The 25,567-nt window shown below is 43.9% G+C and overlaps 1 protein-coding gene across 3 annotated transcripts in view; it reads left to right on the top strand.

Moving 5' to 3' along the window:
* LOC308101066 (protein FAM13A-like) overlaps window positions 1-25,567 on the top strand; it is a 49,466-nt gene that overhangs the window by 9,153 nt on the left and 14,746 nt on the right. For 2 of the 3 annotated variants that reach the window (XM_080450374.1, XM_080450375.1), the window contains exons 5-13: window positions 397-592; window positions 7,112-7,218; window positions 16,485-16,667; window positions 17,354-17,462; window positions 17,809-17,909; window positions 18,736-18,772; window positions 20,281-20,488; window positions 22,082-22,370; window positions 24,389-24,572. In XM_080450374.1, coding sequence (XP_080306500.1) covers window positions 397-592; window positions 7,112-7,218; window positions 16,485-16,667; window positions 17,354-17,462; window positions 17,809-17,909; window positions 18,736-18,772; window positions 20,281-20,488; window positions 22,082-22,370; window positions 24,389-24,572 — 1,414 coding nt within the window. The remainder of the gene's footprint in view (window positions 1-396; window positions 593-7,111; window positions 7,219-16,484; window positions 16,668-17,353; window positions 17,463-17,808; window positions 17,910-18,735; window positions 18,773-20,280; window positions 20,489-22,081; window positions 22,371-24,388; window positions 24,573-25,567) is intronic. The other variant, XM_080450376.1, reaches the window with a different exon arrangement.

Raw genomic sequence — 25,567 nt, 5'->3', positions numbered from 1 at the left:
GATAATGTTCCTTCTTTATTAGCTTGGCCTGTGATTGTGATGCTTGATATGGTGTTCCAGTCTAAGCTGTCAGGCTGAGCTTTGTCACCCCTCCTTTCTGGCTTTCTCCTTGTGTAAATATTTTCTTCTTTTCTTTCTTCTTTTTTCTTCCATTCACTTGTAGATTTCTGTGCCATGCGTGTGCGATTCCACTAGATGGAACCCTTTAGCAGCAGGCTTTGCACACAACACCTTTATTCAGAGGGGACCTGTATTTTGCATATCCATTCATTTCTCCACATTCATTATTATAATAAACAACTACGGGCACATGAAGATACATTTTTGAGTTAAACATTCATGTTAAATGTAACACTAAATGACATTGTTGTGATCTTCTGTCTTTCTGCTCTGCAGTGTCCCAGTCGGGCCCAAGATGCTAGATGACCAGAATGTGTGCAACGGCCTCTTGCTCCACCTTCTCAGACATGAGTCTGTCCTCTTTAACCGTTCCCCTGCGGCGCTGCTCCCTCCGTCATTCAGGGAAACAGCCGCCACCACCCCCTCCTCATCACCCCCTCCTCCAGCTCTCTCTGCGCTCGCTGGCTTTGAGGTGAGGCACATTATGGGTGCAACAATTATCAAACTAATCAATGTAATCATTAATTAATTAAATCGTAATTCATTAATTACTATTTAATTATGAACTATAATCAATAATCACTCATTTAATAAAATAATGTATTCATAATCGATCCCAATTCTCACCATGTCATGACAGGAGAAAAGTTTCAAAAACATAGTTTTCAAAGAAATAATGAGAATAACCGATCTACATACTTTGCGATCTGACACGTTGTGAGCTTGTAGATATATTAATTTCTTTATATTTGCACGACTCCCTTGTACGACAAAGTAGAAAATAATGTTAACTTATTAATCAAGTTATGACAGTAAATGTACAACTGTGAACACTTGGGGTAGGTTATTACTGTTACACAGACAGATTAAAATAATACCGTGGTTATTGGGTTGCACTTTTCATTTTGTGTGGCTCTTTATAATTCCTACTAGTAACAACACTTTCTACTTTTCAAAACATGCTTTTGATTGATCAGGTCACAACCATGTTTTTCACACAATCATACTCGTGCGTTGGCTTGGTGCAAAATTTACAATATCTTATTTTATGGATTTATTATTTATTAAAATAATTCCTTAAATGTATGACTGATCAATTGTGTCTAACATCCCCTTTTGTAAAGTGAGTTACGTTTTTATACGATGGTTAAAACGGCAGGCCTACCTGTTTGTCATCGTCTTCTCGACTTAAGAGATGTCTATGTGTTTTTCAATTCTACAATACATGTAGAGCCCGAAGGCTAAACCACTATTTTGGTCGTCTACGTTGTATGTACTTCTTAAAACAGACTTCATCCGTATGGCTTCATTCTTGTCATTACGTCCAAGCCATTACGATCTGATTAACACACCCGTATTTCATCTGTAATCTTTTCACCAAGCACAGTGCAATGCGACGTCATGCAGTTATTTAAAACATTCATGCATTTAAGTATGTCTGTCTGTCTTCCATTTATGGTCTTATGTCCTTCGCACTTGGTTGTTTTATTAATTTTTGAACAGATTCAACAACAATTAGGATTCTCCCAGTACATCCAGCAGGAATTCCCTATTTTTTTTATAATCTAGAAAGAATTAATAAACTGACCTTTTTTCTTGTCACTGGTTGGCGCCTTTGCCTGCTAGATGTACTGGCACTCTCCGCTTCTGCCAATCTATTCATCAATATCCTGTTCGATTGACGTCAAATGTTAACTTATTAATCAAGTTATGACAGACAACGACGAGTTATAATCACATATTAGTTTATTTAAATAGTTAGCCATACATAAGCCAATAACACAAGCTGAAGCAGACCGCTGCAGGTCTGCTTAGGACTTTACAGGATTCAGGGTGTCTTGATACATTACATTACATTACATTACATTACATTACATTACAGTCATTTAGCAGACGCTTTTATCCAAAGCGACTTACAATAAGTGTATTCAACATAGGTAGGGAACGAAAACTACTAATCACCAGAAGTCTTTAGTGCATTTTCTGCAAAAACAAGCAACCAAGAGTATACCTAGCGCTAAGGTAAAAGTGCAATATATCAGCTACCTATTTCGTTAAACAGATGAGACAAAATAGCTAAATCAAATGAGCATGAGCCAAAACAAATAAGTGTATCGACTAAACAAGATCCAATAAACAATACAACAATAGAAAACAAGCGTTCGAACAACAAGTAGGTCAGGCAGAGAGGAAGGGTAGTGTTTCCTGAAGAGGTGGGTTTTCAGCCTGCGCCGAAATATGGGCAGTGACTCTGCTGTCCTAACATCAGTGGGAAGTTCATTCCACCACTGTGGGGCCAGAACAGAAAAGAGTCGTGACCGTGTGGATCGGCCAGAAGGACCCTTGAGTGACGAGGCAATCAGTCGCCCCGAGGTGGCAGACCGAAGTGGTCGGGCAGGGGTGTAGGCATCGACCATAGCCCGGAGTTAAGAAGGAGCTGTTCCTTTCACTGCCCTATAGGCTAGCACCAGGGTTTTGAACTGGATGCGAGCCGCTACGGGGAGCCAGTGTAGAGAACGGAGAAGGATGGTTGTGTGGGAGAACTTGGGGCGGTTGAACACCAGACGAGCCGCAGCTTTCTGAACAAGCTCCAGAAGTCTGATGGCAGATGCCGAAGCACCAGCAAGGAGGGAGTTGCAGTAGTCCAGGCGGGAGATGACAAGAGCCTGGATGAGCACCTGGGCTGCCTTCTCCGTGAGGAAGGGGCGAATCCTCCTGATGTTGTAGAGGAGGAATCTGCAGGACCTTGTCACTGATGCGATGTTTGCCGAGAACGTCAGTTGATCGTCCAGGGTCACACCCAGATTCTTCGCAGTCCGAGTTGAGGTCACCACAGCATTATCAATGGTGATGGCCATGTCTCGGTGCGGACAGCCCTTCCCCGGGAGGAACATCAGCTCGGTCTTGTCCAGGTTGAGCTTCAGGTGGTTTGTCGACATCCACTCCGAGATGTCAGCCAGACAAGCAGCAATGCGTGCCTCCACTTGGGTATCAGAGGGGGGGAATGAGAGGATCAGCTGGGTGTCATCGGCATAGCAGTGGTAGGAAAAGCCATGGGAGTGGATGACAGCACCAAGAGATGTAGTGTAGAGAGAGAAAAGAAGAGGACCCAGAACCGAGCCTTGGGGAACCCAAGTTGTGAGCCTGTGTGGTTCTGACACAGACCCTCTCAGCATCACCTGGTAGGAGCGACCCGTCAGGTAGGATGCAAACAGGGAGAGTGCAGAGCCTGAGACACCCATCCCCTCGAGGGTGGAGAGGAGGATCTGATGGTTCACCGTGTCGAACGCTGCAGACAGGTCCAGGAGTATCAGGACGGAGGAGAGAGAGTTCGCTCTAGCGGCATGAAGCGACTCCGTCACTGCCAGGAGGGCGGTCTCTGTCGAGTGACCCACTTTGAACCCAGACTGGTTGGAGTCCAGGAGGTTGTTCTGGTGGAGATAGGAGGACAGTTGTTTAAAGACAGCACGTTCGAGAGTTTTAGATAGGAAGGATAGAAGGGAAACAGCTCTGTAGTTCTTGATCTCAGAGGGGTCAAGTGTCGGTTTCTTCAGGAGGGGGGTGACTCTGGCAGTCTTGAAAGCAGAGGGAAAGTAGCCAGATGTCAGAGAGGTGTTAATAAGGTGGGTTAAGAAGGGAAGAAGTTCAGGTGCAATAGACTGCAGCAGAGTGGATGGGACCGGGTCCAGAGAGCATGAGGTGGGGCGACTAGAGGTAACAAGGAGAAGGACCTCGTTAGGGGAGAGGGGAGAGAAGTGGGATAGAGAGGGGGAGGGGGAGGGGGAGGGGGGGGGAAGAGGAGTAGATGAAGGTAGAGAGGGGGGGGTGGCAGGTAGACGGGTGTGGGTAGTGCGCAGGGCACCAGCCGGGGGAGGAGGGAAGGAGGATCGGATATCGTTCACCTTCTTGTCAAAGAAGTTGGCGAAATCGTCAGGGAGGAGGGACGAGGAGGGAGGAGGGGGTGGTGGTTGCAGGAGAGAGGAGAAAGTTTCAAAGAGTTTTTTAGGGTTGGAAGCAGAAGCCTGAATTTTAGTGCAGAAGAAAGCAGCTTTAGCAGCTGATAGAGAGGAGGAAAAAGTAGAAATGAGAGATTGGAAGGTGAGAAGCTCCTCCAGGAAGCCATCAGCAGGGCCCGGTGGGCGATAAACAACTGCAATGGTGAGCTTGACTGGATGAGAAACAGTGACCACATGAAATTCAAACGAGTTAGGAGAGAATTGTGACAGTGAAACAGGAGAGTATTTCCATTTTCTGGAAATTAGCAGACCAGTACCACCACCTGTCCGCACGGCTCTGGGAGTGTGAGAGAAAGAGTACACATCTGACAGAGCCGCGGGGGTAGCAGTGTTATCTGGTTTGATCCAAGTCTCAGTTAGAGCAAGGAAGTTGAGGGAGAGCAAGGATGCGTAGCCTGAGATGAAAGTAGCTTTGCCTTCCACCACAGCCGAGTGGCAATTCCAAACCCCTCCTGTTACCACTTGCTCGACGTGAGTTGAAAGAGTAGGATATATTAGATTAGTGGTATCGCGACATCTGGGTGGAACCCAGTGTTTTTGCGACCACCAGGAAGAGGAGAGGACAGGAATAGGAAGAAAACACATCGTAGATCACTAAACATATACAAACTACTATATCTATCACACTACTATATATGTCACTAAACACTGATGCTGCTTATGAAGAGAAGAAGCACTCAATGTCGAAGGTCATACATTGACGAAGTCGGGCTTTGACAAAGTCGCCTCTTGCCTTTGTTCGCCTAGCCTTTTCGTTTGCTAGCCGCTTAAAAGCTACCGCTTTCAGAGCAAGTATTTAAGGCCACTTCAACTGATTGCTAATCGCCTGCGAGGAGTGTAGGCCCCTCCCCTATTTATCCAAGGCTATTGAGCTGGTTGAGGTGAAAGTCCCTTTAACACATCCACCGCCAAGGGCTAATCTCATAATGTACTCACCAGTGCCAAGGTTTTATTGTTGTTTTTTGTTTTTTTCAGGTCGCCATAGGCCCCGTTAAAATCCTTTAGATTGCGCGATCCAATGTTTGTAAACAACGTGCACATGTCCTGGTGTGTACTCGTCGAGACCGCGTGTCAAACGGAGCCGCCATGTTTGAGTTCTGACCGTTTATGTTAACATGGGAAATGCGAGGATGAAAAACTAGGTTTTAAAGGGGTTTTAGTGTACGACTTAGAATGGAGGCCGACGGGAAACAAAAAACGGGATCGCACTTCCGGTCGACTTCCAGTGGTGTTACACTGAAAATGGTCCCCCTAGAAAATTGAAAAAAAACACCCGGACCGTAGGACTACGGTTTCGGCGCTTAACAATTGGATTTAACGGACCGTAGGACTACGTTCTTGGCGGTGGATGTTAATGGGGCTGTCAGCTGAGACCTAACAATAGGCTTTGAAGCAAGCAAAATAACAAACTACTTTTAAGCTAAACCAACTATACAACACTGATACTTTTGAGCAAAGTACAGCTACTTAAAGCAACCTGCTAATACAAGAAAATATACTCAAGCTGTCAAGGTGGGTCAGGCAGTTTACAGGGTTCCTCCAGAAGTCAAATTACACACTGAAGTAACACTATTCCTGGACACACTTATAAACACCTTCAGACTATATAGGCCCCTCCCCTATTTATCCAAGGCTATTGAGCTGGTTGAGGTGGAAGTCCCTTTAATGGGGCTGTCAGCTGAGACCTAACAATAGGCTTTGAAGCAAGCAAAATAACAAACTACATTTAAGCTAAACCAACTATACAACACTGATACTTTTGAGCAAAGTACAGCTACTTAAAGCAACCTGCTAATACAAGAAAATATACTCAAGCTGTCTAGGTGGGTCAGGCAGTTTAAAGGGTTCCTCCAGAAGTCAAATTATACACTGATGAATGTCGTCGCAGTGTAATCCAAGTACATTCATTAACGTTATTATTAGAACAGTTTACCCATCTGAGAGCTTTGACCTTTCTAAGTCTATGTCACAATCACTGCCAGGTCTTCTTCTAAAAGTAACCTTGTTGCCTTTAGGCTGGGATGTCCCAATGTCCGAATCTATTTTGTGCTGGTCAGTAGCCTGTTGCAATGAGATAGCTCCAGGTATGATTTTACGTTATCTGAGCAGGAGTGGGTGAGGGTTCAGCTTTTTCTGACTATGTCTCCGGTCAGTGGCATGACATGTTTGTAATTAGACTTTGCAGAGTCACTGTTGCACACACACACATGTATCTGAGAGGCAGACACTTGTCTGTCTGCCCTCTGCCCTTTCCACTATCAAGTGTATATGGTTTTATTCAGATAAATCATTATATATAATATATAATTCATAACAATAACACTCAAGTGTTTGATTGATTTGTTTATATAAAAACACGTTTCTCGATTATTTGATTACCGTAAATTTCGGACTATAAGCCGCGACTTTTTTCCAATTTTTCGACCCTGCGGCTTATATAACGGTGCGGCTTATCTATGGATTTTTACAGCTAACGGCCACTAGGGGACCTCCTAAATATATGGATTTGACACCCGCGGCTTATAGTCCAGTGCGGCTTATATATGTACAAATCATTCAATTTAGCTGCTGCGGCTTATATTCAGGTGCGGCTTATAGTGCGAAAATTACGGTAATCAAAAGAAGCATCAATAGTATAATCGCTTGCTTTCAATCTACTTTGTCACACCAGATGTTTTGCATTCAACGCTCTAATTAAAATCAAAACAACACAACTTTTTCCACTGAAGCACAATTATGGTCAACCCTTTAACATTTTTCATAAACTCAGATTATGAGTAAAGCAGTAAGAGGCTGAATTAAGCAGTTTGTGTGTGTGTGTGTGTGTGTGTGTGTGTGTGTGTGTGTGTGTGTGCGTGTGCGTGTGCGTGTGCGTGTGTGTGTGTGTGTGTGTGTGTGTGTGTGTGCGTGTGGCGTGTGTGTGTGTGTGTGTGTGTGCGTGTGGCGTGTGTGCGTGTTCTTGTTGTCCTTCTCAGATATCTTCACAAGGCTGTCAGTCAGAGCGGAGCAGTGTAGACCGGTTGGAGGGAGGAAGCTGTGCCTCTGGCTCGTTCACCAGTGTCTCGCACTCTCACAACAACAGGTACGACCCTCACCTCACTTTCAGCAACTAACTATACTTTCAGCAAAGGCAAATTTATACTTTGTCGCTCAGAACTTTTCATACTTTACAGTATGTTGCTTTTCCAGTTTAAGTTGTCTATGAGCAACACTCACTCAGATCAACGCAGATTTGTTTATGCTTTTTTTGTGGTACCTCAGCTATATAAGCTTATCTACTCCAGGAGCTTGCACTGCTAACCAGAAACCTTCCAATATACCATAAGCCAGTACTATACTGTAGCTCTGTGCCATTTTATAACATTCAGATTCTTCAGCCATTCTTTCAGTGGAATGTTCAGACAGACAGGGACAGGCTGAGTGTTTTAGATATGAAACTCGGGTGGGGGGGTTTGGTTTGATATACAAGATCATAATGCGTTGCATGTCTTTGTAGATTGGCTATCTAGATTGGCTAACATTTTGGAAAATCTTCACCGATACATGCCCAAAAATAGGTATGCCAGGTTGAAAGTGGTCAACAACCACGTATCTATGCACGCAAACCGTGTTAACCGCGCTTAATTTGCACTGCGAACTGAAATACACACAATCAAGCCTCTTGATTGGAGCGCTGAATAATGTAGAATCAATTGTGCCGCCACTTTGACTGACATATATTGGTTACCGCAAGCATTGCAGAGCGTCCTTATCCTACCCCTGCCCCCTTTTATGACAGGGCAGTCATGCAGGATCATGAGATGTCATTTCTGGGGAATTAAGGCCAAGCCCTGAAGGGCCCTCTGTCAGGACAGCAGGACTCGTCCAGAAAGCATAATCATTGGTACCGTATTATCACTTCTCCTTGGGAAGTCTTGGCCAGTAACTGACTCTGGGTTTTTACAATAGTGCGTAAAACATAGCGTTCTTCTTAAAAGTCCTTATTTTATGCATTTATAGTAATACGTTTAATATTGATAATAATAATAATAAATTTAACTTATAGAGGTACCGGTACTCAAAGATGTTTTACAAAACAAAACAAAAAACTTTATTAAAGCAAAGATTAGTCAAATATAAAAGGAAAAGAAAATCATAATCGTTAATCGAAACTTGTCTGCTGTGTGACCATTACAAAATTACCAATACAACAAATGTAGTTTTCCCAGCCTGATCTCACAGAACACGGTGAAATAGCACGGAATGACAATTCCGTAAATAGATGACTAGAAAACCCGAAAAGCCGCGCATATGAGCCACAAATCCCACCGTGAAATAACACGGGTTGCAACCCGGAAGCAGAGCAGTCCCCACAACATGATTTATAATTAATTGCACAAAATAAACGCACCCGATGTGTACAGACCTTTACATTGGTTAATGAGCCTGGAAGTCAAGACAAAAAAAACGAAATTGTATTTTGTTTGGGACCTGGTCTGAAAAAGTTTGAGACCCCCACAGACTTATAGATTTATTCCAGTGTTCATGGCCTACAGATAACAAGGAGCCCTCGGTTGATTAATAGATTATCTCAGCATTGGATTAGTCTGTTGTCATGCTTATCCATTTCATGCATGTCTGTATCTGGACCTCTAGACTTCACTCACAATTTGAATAATGCCTCCATATGGAAACAAATTCATTTATTTTTAACCACTTAACCACCAAACATTTCTTAATTATTTTGAAAATAGCCAATCTACAAGCTCACAACACATTCCATTGCGATGGTGGTATACAACACATACAATATTTTTTAATAAAATACAAAATAATTATCATAGCTGATTGAAAAAGGTCAATCGTGCGTGCGTGCGAGAAAGAAAGAGAGAGAGAGAGAGACAGGAGACCTGCATTACTGAGCTGCCATTGGCTGACCCTCAACATGACCAACTGCTGCTGTACATGCTAAGGGGTGTGTGTGTGTGTGTGTGTGTGTGTGTATGTGTGTGTGTGTGTGTGTGTGTGTGTGTGTGTGTGTGTGTGTGTGTGTGCGTGTGCGTGCGTGCGTGCGTGTGCTCATGCGTATGTGTGTGTGTGTGCGTGTAGGTCTCAGTGTGTTTAACGTAGAGTGTGATGAGTGCAAGCTCTTCCTCTGGGTGTCTCTCCACTTGGCCATGAAGTTGCAGTGACAGCGCCCGATGCGGGTTGCCTCGCTCGACAGCGCCTCACGAATCACATGTACTGTGTGTAGCTTGAACGACAGGCTTGGTGTAGTTTCAAGAGTTTGTGGCAAAGGGATGCTTTCCTGCCTGTTCTGTTTCAGCGCACACGACACCAACAGCGGAGCTGCCTTCCTTCAGGAGTAAGTAAAGCAATTCTGGTGGGGAACCTTTTGGGAGCCTGAGATCCACCCGAGAAATGTACCTTCTTGGGCTGTTAACCACTTGAACCCTAGCATCCCTATTCTGGATCGAACACTCTGCAAAAATAACAGATAACAGCTATTTTCGCCAAAGAGTTTTGGTGTTGAGGGAAATACTAGAGGATCTAGTATAGAGTCAGTTTGTATGTAGGGTTTAAGTGGTTTTGGCATATTGGGGACCAATCAGACCTTTAGTTTAAACGATTAAAATCGTATGCGGTTTCACCTAAAAACTTTTCCGTGTGGATGTGGCCTAAGACGCCAGGGAGCTGATCTTTGGTCAGTGTGTCATTATCACGATCGCATACCGGTGGTATATTTGAAACGAATGAGTTTGCAGTCCTGTGCAATGCTGTATTCCGCTTCTAGCGACAAACCAACTCAAAGATATTAGAAGACTTATGAAGAAAAGAATGCTCTATCATCGTAGTACATGCTGACTTATTCTGTCCTAAGCAAATCCATTTGTTGTTGTTGTTATAGCCGTGCTGAGTGCTGACAGATATGAGAGGATATAACATTAGATAACATTTTTTGTTGATCCCTGAGGGGAAATTGGCAATTTACAGCTGAAAACACATATTGGACTTGAGGCGTTGTTTTTGTGATGTTTTAGCTGGGAGCAAAGCATGAGACATGCCAGTATTAGGAACAAGCACAGTTGACTCATGCTCTGCAGTACAAAACACAAGACAATTGGTCATTTACTTATGATTCTTTTTTTTGTGTCAGTGATTGTTTGTTGAACAGTATGTATATTTTTGTATTTTGTTTTTGTTGTGAAATATACAGTACATATACAGTACATGTACTGTATGTTATATATATACAGCTCGGTGCTGGGACAGCGCCGAGGGAGTGGCAGACTTGTTGAGGGCCATCCAATCTCTGTACACCCAAAGTGAGAGCTGTGTCCGTGTGCTTTGTAGTAAGTCGGATTATTTTCCAGTTGGGGTTGGCCTTGTCCGCCTTGTTATTGTTCATTTACGTATTTAAGTACTTTGACAGGTACATGGGTATCTTTACGTTGTGGTGTATCTTGTAGACCAGGCCCATTGCAAGTTGCTGTACTCTGTCCTCTACCCTGAGCCATCCGACCCTTGCAAAGTGAGCTGGGTTAGATAAGTTGTAGGTGTAAGGCCAAGGAGTAGCCTTACCAGTTTGTTTTGGGATGTCTGGAGCCTTGTTTTTGAGCGGTGTAGCCGCTCCTATAAGTGGGTTTGGGACCCCCCAGTCAGGATTCGGATGCCATCAATGCATTGAATGGGACATTATCACCTTTTATTAGACCATTGAATGGGCGAAATAGGCGACATACTGACCTACCTGCGATTTATCAGACCATTCATTGGGTGTTATCAAGACATACTGACCTACCAACGGAGATGACTTAAATAGTTCAGTTTCGGTTTTGGTTTTGGCGGACCATGACGGAGGCGCGCAGTCTCAGGCGAACTGTCACCCCGTGAAGGACCACCGAGGGAGCTAAAGCGACCGAGTTGCCGTCCTGAACGGTGTGACGTTCGCCTGAGCCTACTCAGCGCCGTTGGAGTTATGTACCGATAGGCACAGAATCGTAAATAAAGTTGTGGGGACTGCTCCGCCTCCAAGAAGGTCAGTAGCTCCTGATTACGCCCCATGAATGGTCTGACAAATCGCGGGTAGGTCAGTATGATTGATTGATTGATTGAAATGTTTATTAGGCAAAAGAATGTAAAACAACACAGTTACATTTATAATGCTTTTGTCTAAAAGGTCCGGCCAAAAAAGTCCTTGCGGACTTGTTTCCGTTGGGGTCCTTGAGTTAATTTCATAGACATATATAGTAGCAACCAAACAGTTCAAAAATCAACATGAAAATACAGATAATACAGAAAAAGTACCACTATGTACAAAAAAAAAGCATTTAAAAATATATGTACAAAAAGAAAGGGGGGGGGAAGCATGGAAAAATAAAAAATTATATACAAAAAAAGCATGAGGAAATACAAAATATGTACAAAAAGAGGAGGGGGGGGGGGTCGTCTGTCTACAGGGAAACTGGTACTAGCTCCTCTTTCGGCCTCCAGAAAGATGGGTTTTTAGGGCTGTTTTGAATGAGCCCAGCGAACTGCATTTTTTGAGGGATGGGGTTAGACTATTCCATTCCTTGGTGGCTGTGCTATAGAAGGAGAATTTGCCCATGTTTGTTTTATGGGTGGGTGGTACCAGATTGTTGTTTACGCTCCCTCTAGTTTCGTGGCTGTGGGTGTCACTAACTTTTTCGAGGTATTTATACAGATATGCGGGTATAGGGGGCATATCGGGCAAATCTGCATTTACAATTTTGAAGACCAGACCCATTTTTAGTTGTTTAACCCTGTCTTCCATCGCCTACTCGTCGCCTACTCGCCCATTCAATGGTCTGCTAAAACGTGATAATCTCCCATTCAATGCATTGATAGCATTCGAAGCCGGTGTGTCAGGCTACACTGAGCCTAGGCGCCTGGACCGCTATGCCAGCGGTCCAGGCCAGGTCTTCTTTTCTTCTTCTTTAACCCATTGAGACCTGAGGCGATTCTACATGTCTCCTAAATCTCAACAGTTTTCTGAAAAACGTATGTTTCTATATCAGTGGTGCTCAATCTTTTTCATGTCAAGGACCCCCAAAATGGTATGTATTCGGCCGCGGACCCCCATCAAAATATTTTGTTCCAGGGACCCCCCAGAAGCAAAGATTTGAGTTAAAAATGTTCGCTTTAAAAATATATATATTCCTAAGATTTGCACACATTTTCAATTTTTTTCAAAAATAGCAGATCTACAAGCTCATAGCGCGGCACTCGGTGCCGCGCTATGAGCTTGTATATCTGCTATTTTTGAATAGCCCAAAGTGTAAAATAATGCTTTTTTAGCTCAAATCTAAAAATGACACAGTTCCAGGTCTTAATGGGTTAACCCTGTTTTAGCACATCTATTTTCTCTCTTTATGCATTTTGTTGTTGTTTCCCGAAGAGACACCGCATTTTTTATTTACGTCCCTCTTCCTCTCCCTATAAGGTGTAGTTCAGCTTCCCCATCAGCACCCCTACTGCTGTGCTTATTACTGTTTATGTTTTAGTTGTTGGTAGTCATGGCTGCCAGTTCCCACCTGATGTTGTGTGGGAGTTCCGACTGCTCTAGACGGTACTGAATAACTGCCAGCTTGCAGAATGTCTTCAAACTAGGATTGAGGTCCAAGATGTACAGGTCATCACCATGGAAGAGGATGATACGATCTTCCGCCATGCAACAACCATCGGTCCGGTAACACGTATTTGACAACGGGTCTTTCCCCTTGGTCTCAACCATCTTCCCGGAGAAGGTCTGTGGATTGCATTTCCACAAATCATTGAAGTTGCGGCCACCAATTACGTACAGCTCTCCATTGTAGGCAAAGGCTAAATGACTCGAGTGTGATTCTGAAGAAGGCTGTGCAGAAGGCAGCCAGCAGTTGGTCTCTGTGTCAAAAACGCTCACAAACGTGTAACCCGTGTCATAACGGTGGTCCCACCCAAATAAAAATATCTTTGTCCCGAGGATGGTGGCACAGTTGAGAGATGAAGGATAAGTTGGTTGAGTGCCTCTGGTGTTCATCAAAGACCAGACCAATGTGGTGGTGTCTAACTTATAGATATAGCGGTAAGTCAGCATATACATGACCTTCCCGAGGACACAGGCTGCGTCGCCACACCCCTTCCCTGGAATAGTCCCAGAAACCTTGGTTTTGAACCATCTGTGAGTGTCAACATCAAATGCATAAAGAAATTTGTTGCCGCTGTAAGGGAAGATGTAGATGATATCTTCGATCAGCACAGCTGACCCACGGAAATTAGGGAAAAATTCTCCTCTTCCAATTGTCACAGTTTTTAACGATCTCCAGCTCAAAGACACTGTATGGAAAACGTGCACATGAATCTGATTCTGATCCGTGTCATTCTTGACAAAGGAATACACCTTGTCCTCCACTGCAACAGCAACGTGACTATGTTTATTTACGTGACTACGTGCCCCTTGCAGTCCTTTCAAATGCGCAGTCCAGCAAAACATCTTCCTTCCTTTCTCTTTTTTTCTGAATCTCTGGCGCCCTCTCTCTCTCTCTCTCTCTCTCTCTGGACGCCTTCGACACCTGGAGCACCTTATATAAGCCGGTGTGATGTCACAACACGAGCCGTTGCCATGCCCGCGATTTGCGCAGGATTCTATTCCCGCATAATATTTCCCTTTTCACAAATTGCTAAAACAGTGATTCACAACCTTTGTCATTTCACGGACCCCCAGTTTGATATGCATGAGGCCACGGACCCCCATTTTATGCAATTTGTTTTATCTCCAAAATTGGCAGTGTTTATGTAACTTACATTTCTACACTCTGAGTTACAGAGCCATAAGGGTCCATTTGGACCCCTGGTGGCAGTGTTGCCATGTTGGCTTATTATAAGCGACTTTGGGCTTGTTGAGCGGTGTAACCGCTCCTATAAGAGGGTTTAGGACCCATCCGTGGTGAAAGTTTTTCTTACCGTCACGAAAATTTGTCTTTCGCTGTGATGCCATGCTGTGGAAAACACGCCCATAGGCTAAGCTCTGCAGGACGTGCTTTGATTGGCTAGCGAGACACATGATGAAATTAACTTCAAACTTCGCAGATGCGCTGTGATTTGCTAGCGAGACGCATGATGAAATTAATAATAATGTAAAAAATGTAAGCACGTCACTTCGCAGGACGTGCTGTGATTGGCTACCGAGATGCATGATGAAATTAATAACTCATAAATAGCACCGCTCACTTCACACTGGGTGTGATTTTTACCCGCTTGCTGAAAGCTGGCGGGTCTATGCAGAGGCAGACCTATGACTCATCATTCGACAGATTCATTTGCATTCGACAGATTTGTTCGACAGATTTGCGTCATTGGCTGTCGTTTAAGCCAATGGGATACTTTCCCATACTCTGAACGGGCGGCCTCGTCCTCCCAAGCTATGGGACTATGCAGTCCTCCGAGCGCTAGCCGAATTTGGCTAATAGTTAGCTTGTATGATGTTACTAACTAACTGTTTTTAGCCAAGCACGCTACTGTCCGCTCCCCATTAGTTATCGACGCAAGTCGCGTTATTACTCTCGTAATTTTCATGTATTGTACATCCCAAAACAAAATTTATTCACCATGTTATGGTGCTGTAATGACTTCCTATTTTCTCAACATAATACTGCCTTTCACGCGACCTGCCTTTTTACCCCCGGTCTCAGTAGCGCGGGGCGGGTGCGGGGAGAGACCGGCGAGTTGAGTGAAACGAGTTGGGGCAAACGCAGTCCCCACAACATCATTTACTATTCTGTGCCTATCGGTACATAACTCGGACAGCGGTAATTAGTATACATGGCAACACTAGTACGAGTACTTTTCCCACCACTGTTGCTGTTTTTAGCATGACTGCCCTGTTTACAAATGAATGACTACACACTACAACCAAGGTTACTGTAGCAACATTTTTCATGTAAGGTATGACGCTAAAATCAGCTGCATTTTATCAGAAAAAAACAGATCTACAAGCTCACAACGCATCGCCGCCTTGTGAGCTTGTACATCTGCTATTTTTTATTATGACGTTTTATTGAATACTTCATTTACAAAAGACATTAATGAAACCAAATGGACCCATTTGGGTTTTTCTTTCATTTAAGCCAGTAGTGAAAAGGGCTAACTTGCAGTTATGCATTACAACTCAAGCCTAGCTGTTTCAAACAGTGAAATCAAAAGACACGTTGTGAGCTTCACTTTTATAAAGGGTTAGGGTTACATTGCAGTATTGATACTTTTACTTAAGTAAAACATTACAGTACTTTTTCCACCACTGTTGATGTTTTTAACATGACTGCCCTTACGCTACCTGTATTCTATGGACTCACTTAGTTTATTGTGAAAATAGTTTATTTCTTTCATACATAAATGAATACTAACTGGTCACCACCGGTCTTTTGTCCAGGAACAATGCATACAACACTATCAACCAGTCCTCCTGGGTGTGTGTGTGTGTGTGTCTTGTCATTTTTGTTGTTCATACATTTCTAAGTGAAACACTGTAGTTTTGACTTGGGTAAGGGTAGGCTACATTATGAAGTAACTATATCAGCTGGTGAAAATAGCAGATCTGTCAGATTGTAGATCAATTATTTTCACTATCATTGCTATTGTACACACCACACACACACACACACACACACACACACACACACACACACACACACACACACACACACACACACACACACACACACACACACACACACACACACACACACACACACACACACACACACACACACTTTATATTGGTAGCCAACCAATGAACCTCTGTGGAGTTATTTTTGTTGCATTCGAATGGCTGAGATTTTATTTTGATGACAACTTTTACATTTTGTGCTGCAGATTGGGGCAAAAACAGCCTGCCGCAAGCGGGTATATTATGACTTTGTCATTTCTTGTTTTTTTGAAGTGAGCTTCCATCACTGTGATGACCACTGTTGTTTTTGAGCACATAGTGGTGCAAATATACAAGTGTCATAGCAAAGGTCTGAATACTTATCTTTGCAGGACGTGCTGTGATTGGCTAGCGAGACACATGATGACATTAACTTAAAACTTCGCTCATAAATAGCACCGCTCACTTCACACTGGGTGTGATTTTTAAGGCCATAGTGGTGTTGTGGTACCATGAGGTGCATGCATAGTCGAAGTGACCTTGGATGATGGCCCCTGTTAGAATCCTCAAGGTATTCTTACTGACTAGAGAGGAAATCCTATATAAAATTGGCCATCGTGATTTTTAAATAAGTGTCTCTCCTCTCTCTCTCTCTCTCTCTCTCTCTCTCTCTCTCTCTCCTCTCTGCGTCTCTGTCTCTCTCCCTCCCCCTTCCTCCCAGCCAGTCTGAAGGCGGACTGTGACGGCGTCGCCGACGTCAGCACCAGCACCCAGGAGCAGATCCTGGACCAGCTGGAGGAGAAAGGGGACGGTAAGGGGACACGCCCCACTGATCCAGGAGCAGCGGTGAACAGACCACTCCAGGACAACCAGGAGGGGCTCATGGAGATGGACCGCACCACTGGACAGTGAGGCACCCTGTCACTTCACATTCAGTTCACTTCAGCTCAGTATAATTTATAAGGGTGAATGTCACGTGCAACAGTATTGCTGACACATTAAAATAAGTAAAAACAATTATGTGCATTTTTTCTTGTCCAATATGTTATTGTTTTGTTATTATACTCTTATGTTATTGTCATAAAACCTTTGAACCCCAATAAAAAAATCTGAAAAAGTAGGTCCTAGCCATTATTCATGCCAAATGTGATGCTTGTATCACAAAGTGAACGATTGTGTCCACTAATCTGCTGCACAAGCACTCTCATCGTGTCTGTCTCTCTGTCACTCCATCTCTCCATTGTTTTAATCCATCTCTGGGTCAGACACTCCAGCCCAGTCGTGTGTGTGTGTGTGTGTGTGTGTGTGTGTGTGTGTGTGTGTGTGTGTGTGTGTGTGTGTGTGTGTGTGTGTGTGTGTGTGTGTGTGTGTGTGTGTGTGTGTGTGTGTGTGTGTGTGTGTGTGTGTGTGTGTGTGTGTGTGTGTGTGTGTGTGTGTGTGTGTGTGTGTGTGTGCGCGCGTGTGCGTGTGCGTGTGCCTCTGTCTCTGTCTCTGTCTCTCTCTCTCTGAGAGTCCCCTAAATAGTGAGCTCTAGTCATTTGGAAAGACTGTCACTTAATATTTTTTTAACGAGTGTTTCCTTCTGCATGTGAAGCAGGACAAGGTCAAATCATGAGATGCTGACGTTGGGCTCAGTGACAAAGGAGCGGATAGGGGAGAGAGAGGCTTCTGACACATCCATCACCCATGATTGTGGCTTTGTGGTGAGCATCCCGGACTCCTCTCCTCTCATCCCTGACTCCTCTCCTCTCCTCTCCTCTCATCCCTGAATCTTTCTTTCTTTGCCTCTCTTCCTCTGCCTCCTCCTCTGTTTTACAGATGCGTGACAGCCTTAAGCTGGTGAAACCTATTCAGCGTCAAATGTTCTGTGTCACATGCTGTCAAATGCAAACAGCAGAGATGTCTTTGCTGTTTGCAAATTGAAACTACTCTACGATGCTGTACTGTACTGTGTCTCAAAACTCAGTGTGTTCCTAATAAATATGTTTACTGACATCTGGAGACTGGTGAATTATATTGCACTTACTCCAATGTTTTGAATTGTTCCAGGGTACAGCAGGTCCAGAACAGATCACATCTACTTCTGACCACTGCACAGCAGAGGAGGAGCGGCAGAACCGAGCCCAGAGCCAGTGCCATCACATAGAGAGGTGAGTGGAACACCCTTTTAGATGAAGACTATGCACTGTTAAATCCTGAATGTTAATTTAACACTCAAGAGTGTGCACTGTGTACTCTGAGAGAGTACAAAATGGTACCAAGTAAAACCATAAGATCTGACTGCAGACGTCCATAAAAGATCTGTTAAATCAGATCTGATCCCCTTTAGCTGCCACTAAGGTAGCAGCTATGTACTCTTCCTGGGGTCCTCACACAACAACAAAAATAACATAATAAGACATATCATTATGTAACAAATATGTAACAAATGTCTATAAAACATGTACGGTAGCAATGCTCAGTTATTAGTTAGAACTAGGTTAGTGGAGCAGTGTGCTGCCTACAGCCGCGGCTTTCATTCCAGTTCAAATAACTCGCCAGGGGACCTCACATGGAGCGGTACCATGCTAGAGACAGCATGGTGACAGTCACAGTGACACGCCGCCACTGTGTTAGTGAGGCTTCCACGCAGGGGATGATCCACTTCCACCTCATTGATTTCAACCATGAAGATGTCGTTCAACCATGAAGACGTCATGATGTTATTTACATTGTGGATGACTGTCTGAAAGCTGAACTACGTATAGACAGAACACCAGAACGTGCAGTGCAGGCACATGGGCAGAGATGTTAATGGGAGAATGTTTGTGATGGTGCCAAAGAGGACACAGGGTTTCTGCCCATGGCATTGTGACAAAAGAAACAGCCTTTGATTTTGCATGCGTTGGCCTAGTGCTGTATTTGATTTGATTTTGTTTTTCAATTAAGTCAGTAAAGTGAGGTTGATTAACCATTAATGTGCCATTTGTCTTTTAGCCTGCTGAATCATACGTGGAAGACGACATTTTCGAAGGTAACTTGACTTTCTCTGTCTAAAGTCTATCATAGGATCAAAGTAGCCCTGAGATTCAAGAGCTTCAGTGCGTGCATGAACGTGCGTGAGCGTGCCTGTGTGTATTCTCTCAATGACAGCAGCTTCCCTCCTTCGCTCCTCTCCTTGCCCCCTCCTCCTTCCTCTGTGTGACGCACGAGAGCTGTGCTTGTTTTTGTGAATGAATGAACGGCCAGGAGGTTGGAAGAGGGGCGGAGCCCCACGTGTCAGCTGCAGCCACTGATGGTTGGTGATCGTGGAGATGAGGATGATGCCGATGTACTAGATCCCAACCACCACCACTACCACCACGACAATTCTTTCATTCTTTTTTTAACCATAATTCAACAATTATTTTCATTTTCACACGCAGAGCCTTGCGTCTGCAGCAAAACATACCTACGTCATTTCTACATAACCCTGCGTGGCAGACCTAGATATTGACTGTGCACACAGTCTGCCTGCCACTTACCTCTAACACTACGATTCTCAACGTCCCGGTCCATTTGCTTCCATTTTGTACACTCTCGGAATTAAACACGTTTTAAAAGTGTAGACATTTTAATCTCCCACAGAAATCCATGAAATTCAGAAGGTTGAGAATGAACGTTAGAGTCTAACAGACAACGTTACCATGGAAACGGCTCGTCACATGTCTCCCACACTCCCTCTCTCCCTCCAATGCCCATGCTATCTCTCTCTCTCTCAAACACACCCTCCCTTACACATGCTGTCGTGAGTGAATAATTCATGCGGAGCCGCATCGCTGGGAATGCCGCTGAACAAGAGGGGAAACCGTAACGAATGTTGGAATTCTCTCAAGATCGACACACACACACACACACACACACACACACACACACACACACACACACACACACACACACACACACACACACACACACACACACACACACTCTGGGAATGGGCACAGCAGCAGAAACCGCTCTGGAATCAGGATTGCTGACACGTTTGGAATCTGATCGGGTCAGTGATGAAAGGAATAATGGATTCTTGACTGGGTGGTTGACCAACTGGTGCGCTTCACTGGCTGCTGATCGCAAGGAGACCTGACTGGACCTAGAGGAGACAGTTGTTACTATGACTGATTTGCGGGGTAGGGTCAGCTCTGCGTTCACTGTAGGCCCTACCCTACTGTTGTGAATACCTTTTGAGTCTTTTGTAACTGATTGACAGATTTGTATACTGAAGGATTTCTGTCTCTTTGCGAATGGTGAAACTTTGCTGAGAACTTCTCCCCCCCACCCCTTTCTTGACACTATCTCCCCCAAAAGACGCAATTGCTCACCTCACCCACCGTGTCTCCTCGCAGTCCAAGAACTGCCAACGTTTTTTTCTAGTGAAGGAAGGGATTTCATCAGCAATACGCGAGACAACCTCACAGCCCTCCCAGCAAAACCACAACAACACCTCTCCGACCTCTTGTTGTGAGGGCTGACCCTGAAGCCATGTTTTGCTTCTGTTTCCAGAGCCCCTCCCTCAAGATGCAGGCCCTGGAGGCTGAACTGGACTCGCCACCATCCCCAGTTGACCCCCAGGATGTGGAACGCCAACCTGCCCACCGGCAGCCCTTCTGCGCTGGGGACCTGAGCCTGCCTCTGTCCCCGTCCCTGCTCACCTGCTCTCCACCATCACCTCCACAGCAGGGCCAGGATACAGTCAACTTATCACCGCCTGGTAGGAGAAAGACCATTTCGCTTCCTTACTTCCTTTGTTTATACGGCATGGCTCCGCTAGGTCTGTGTGTGCTGTATATGTCTGTCTGTCTGTCTGTCTGTCTGTCTGTCTGTCTGTCCAGAGCTAATCCCCCAAACCGCTTGACCTATCAGTGCCAGACTTTGCATGCTGCAAGTAGGCCACATATCTTTTGTAACTTTAATTTGATAATGGAAATCAGTGGGGCTGTGATTGTGCTTATTTATTTATTTATATATTTATTTATGTATTTAGTTTTGGAGGGGCTTTTTCAGAGCCTTTATTTGACAGATACAGTGTATAAAGACAGGAAACACAGAGAGCAGGGGAGTGACATGTCACATGAAGCAAATGGTCCGGCCGGGCGGAAAGCGCAAGGGGTACTCACTGCCGGGCATTAGAGCCCATGTGGTATATGCCCTAACCATTCGGCAGAATGCCCCACCTGGCCCAAATTTGGAGTCATATGTCATAGACAACTGACATCACAGGAAACTGATGTCACAGGCTCTTCACGTGTAGTCCAAGATCCACACTGGAGCCATGCCATTTCTATGTGTTCTCCAAGATCTACATGATTTCCTAATTGTGTTGTTCATAATGCGGCAGCTGCGTGAAGATGAATGACAGGATTATTGTCAGACAATTCTCCTAGCCCTTTAACAAACCAAGCTCTGCCAGTATGTTCTTCCAAGTACTTCCAAGATAACTTAGACATCTCTATTACGTTTCTCTACTCCTATAACATACAAACCATTTGTGTAACTCTAACTGTGCCAGGATATCCTACCTTACTAGACATTGATCTAATTTCATCATCTTATTTCAGTTATAACTCCAAATAGTTCACCAATTCACAATGTATTTATTCAGTCTACTTCTCTTAGAGCATGTCTAGGTACATACAGTAAATGAGTCAAAGCCAGTTTAGCACGCATCGTGAGCTGTATCGCTTTCCCAGTGCCTTTTTGGGGGGAGTTAAGTAGCAATGCACCAAGATACAATGTAATTGGAGCATCTCTCTCTGCCCACACAGTGAAAGCTGCATGATGGCACGGTAAAGCAGAGCATGAGGTTCCCTGACATGTCTCGTGTCCTTTTTAACTATGCAGCCACTGTTCTTTTACCTTTTCCTTTCTGTCTCAGAGATTAAGAACAGTTTTAGCAGTCCTCTTCATCCCACCATACTTTAACCACAAACAGAAACCATCCAATTCACTTTAACACCTAATGCTGATCCACCAAATTCTTGTCAAGAATCATTTTTAGGTAGGAATTCTGTGTGTGTTTTATATATCTTCCGCTCTTCCTCCTTTTATCACCTTTATCCGTCTCCCTCCATCACTCTTTTTTCTTCTCCCTCTCTTCCTCACCCCCCCACACCCCCTCATCCTAATCATCAGTCCCATGTTCCTTCCCTCCCTCTTTGATCAATCAAATTCAGATACACATTTTAAATATGAGCGACTCCAAGATATAGGTGTTATGATCGCAATGATTTATTGCATAATAAACCTTCTCTCTCTGTCTCTCTCTCTTTCCCTCTTTCTTTCTCCATTTCTCTATATCCATCAGTGTCCACTCCAGTGCGGCAGACTGCTGTGTCTCCATTGAATGGGATAGTGGGAGCCAAGACCCAGGATAGCCCACCAGTCACTGTAACCGGACCCAGCCCTAACTCCGGCTTCAGCCCCAACCCCGGCTCCAGCCCTGGCCCTTACAACAGCCCCCTCTTGCTGCACATCTCCATGGCTGACTGCCCCGTCCTGTCGCCCCGCTGTCCCAGCCTCAGCCACAGCCAACGTTACCACCTGGACCCTGACGCCGCCCCCTCCCCGCCTTGCTGCTCACCGCACGTTAGGATGTAAGACAACAGGACAGGGCCAGTGTGTGTGTGTGTTGGACACATAGTCACATAGTCAGCACCATAGTCAGCCCCATAGTCAGTAACTGTAGTCAGCACCACATCAGTCTCACTACATATCACTATATCTCACTACATCTCCCACTACATCTCACACTACATGTCTCACTACATGTCTCACTACATGTCTCACTACATGTCTCACTACATATCACTACATCTCTCACTACATATCACAACATATACTGTATACAGTACATGATGTAAGACAACAGGACAGGGTGGGGGGGACATGTTACATAAGTGTGTAAGACAACAATACAAAGCCAGTGTGTGGGGGACATGTCACATAAGTATGTAAGACAACAATACAGGGCCAGTGTGTGTGGGACATGCATAATATACTGTAGTACATCAGACAATAGCACAGGACCAGAGTGCATGTGACATGTATTTAAAGTACAGTACAGTATTCTGGAGTTTCTGCATTATATTTAATCCCGTAGTATACCGAAGTAACATCATTTTGTATGTGCACGCTTCTACTGTTGATCCAAACTAGGAATTGTTTGGTAAACCCAACAATTATTTTTATAATCAATAAATATGTATATTAGTTTTTTATTATTATGTGAAAATACAAAATTATGCTAAACATCTTGCTTTTACTTTTCTCAAATCATCACTGAAAATGTGCATAATTCTAAGTTTCTATTTAATACCATTGACAAACGAATTAACACGTTCACTGCCAGGGGTTTTCTAAAACAGTTTGAAGCCTCTGCCAGCATTTTTTACGATTTCATACCTTTTCAAGTAGTCACAGAATATTTATCTCCAGTATGATTGATCCCCTGATGGTTGATAATCACTGAAGGTTTTCAGGTGTGGTTTCAAAAATGTCAAGAGGTCATCGCGACCTCGTTGACATTTGTTGTTTGATGTTTGAAAATTTGAATTTCACTCAAAAATACATAGTAAAACAGGAAAAATTTGAATCTTTTTCTCCGTTTATTTTTTAACATTGAAGTGAATGGAGCAGCAAATCTTTGGATCGTGTTATCTCCTGGTTCTTTGTGAAGAACGGAAAAACAGAAAAACCTAAAAAATTAAAAATAATTTTAGAAATGTTTTAAAAATAATTTAATAATAAATAAAAAAACGTTTATAAACGTTTTTGGCAGGCAATAGCTTAATTCTCAAAAACGTTTTTGGCAGGAAATGTGTCCCTCAGATCAATACCAGCTGAGCTCCACTTCCTGTAGAAATGCAATGAATTTGCCTCTTACTTTAACTACTGTATAACATTTCAATTATCAGGAATAACATGGTGTCTTCATCTTCTGGTGCCATAATGCCAGCACTCTTTCCAACTTCACTTCAATCCAGCGTAGTGAAATACAAGAAGTGGAGCATAAGCTCTGCAACATAATAATAAAACTTTATTTATATAGCAGGTTTCAAAATTGTGTTACAAAGTGCTTTACACATGAGGCATGGTACACAAAAACAAGAAGCAACAAGAGACATTTCAATAATTAACATGATAGACTGAAATTAATAGGAGTTAGCACTGAAAGCTAATCTATAAAAGTGAGGTTTCAGCAGGGACTTAAAGGAGGAGACCGATTCAGCAAGCTTGATCTCCAAGGGCAGTGCATTCCAAAGTGTCGGGGCTCTGGTACTGAAAGCCAGATCTCCTCTGGTCTTTAAACTGCAAACTTGGGTTTCCACTTTGCCTGAGGATCTCAGACGGCGTGTTGACACATAGGGGGAGAGTAGATCAGATATGTAAGGCAGAGCAAGACCCGACCTAGACCTAGCCTTGTGTATCGTGAGCAGGATTTTAAAATTCTAAAAGGGATTGGGAGTCAGTTTAGAGAAGCTACACATGTGAACATGTGCTCTTGACCCGATGCCTGCAAAGTTGTTTAAAAATGTTTGAGCTGTTTTGATTGATGCTGTCCTGGTTATTGTTAATGCCTCACACTCACTACTCTCTGGAATCTTTCCCACAGATCTCAAACATTGTTTCACCGCTGCTGTTCTGTTCCTCCCAGGGCTCGATGCGCTGTGCGTACGGAGCTTCAGGAGGGAGCCAGAGAGTGTGTGTCCTTCTCCGTGCTCAACAGACACATCCACACTGTGAGGAAGAGAATCAGACTCTTCGAGGAATGCTTCGAGCAGGAGAGGCACTACAGGGTAAGGGAAGGGTCAAACACACTCATCTCATTAGGTGTGACCACAGAATGGAGTCACTGGCTCTCAAAGTGGGATCTGTAGACCCCCAGGGTCCTTGAGGGGGTCATTTAATCACTTATTTTTTGGCTATTCTAAAATAGCTGATCTACACGCTTGTGACACATTGTGAGCTTATAGATCTGCTATTTTGAAAAACAGTTGACAAATCTTCTCTTATGGGGGTCCCTGTCACAACATGGGTGTCCATGCACACAATTTTGGGGGTCCTTGTGTTTGAGATTCACTGCCCTATGTCACTTAAATGCCCCCCCCCCCCCTTGATAACTTAGACATAATCCCAGTTTTTCACAGTTTATCTACATAGAATCTACCATTTAGCATGATAAGTGATAATAACTAAAGTCAAAGCTTGTTATCTCTGCAGATAATTAACATGTACGCATGTTTGTCTTCAAGGGTGTGAGGGCCAATTGGACTTTTCAGATGTCCCTCATCTCACACTATATTACTCTGGTTCTGATTACTGTTTACTGTGCTGTGCTGCTGATGCTTGATGGAGATCACCCTAAAGCCAAACCACTCCCTCTAGTGGATTATCAGAGACATCACATATTTTATTTAACAACAGAAGAGCGTCTTAGCAGTAAGGCCTGTTGCAGCGTCACAGTGTGTAACAGAGAGAGGTCCTCTGTTACCTATGTTTGCACCTTTAATCATGTTGCACAGCATATTTACACTTTATTAATTCGCACAGCTAGATTTTGCACAGTCATGATTTTATTGCTGAAATGTTTGGTTTGGTGAATCATGATGAGCAAGTGCAATAGTAAGTGTAATGTTTAGAGTGCCATATAGAGAAGCGCAATCGTATAGGAAGTGTGATTGTTAAGGTTGATCGAATGCTTAACAGTACCTGTTGTGTTTCCAGTATAATTGGACCATAGTCAGGATGGCAGAGGGGGTGGTTGTGATGTGTTTTTGGTAATTGCTAATGA

This window comes from Gymnoscopelus braueri (assembly GCF_963280865.1).
Source record: "Gymnoscopelus braueri genome assembly, chromosome: 14".
Classification (NCBI taxonomy): domain Eukaryota; kingdom Metazoa; phylum Chordata; class Actinopteri; order Myctophiformes; family Myctophidae; genus Gymnoscopelus; species Gymnoscopelus braueri.
Note: the sequence above shows the minus strand (reverse complement) of the source record. Positions and strands in the feature narration are given on the sequence as shown.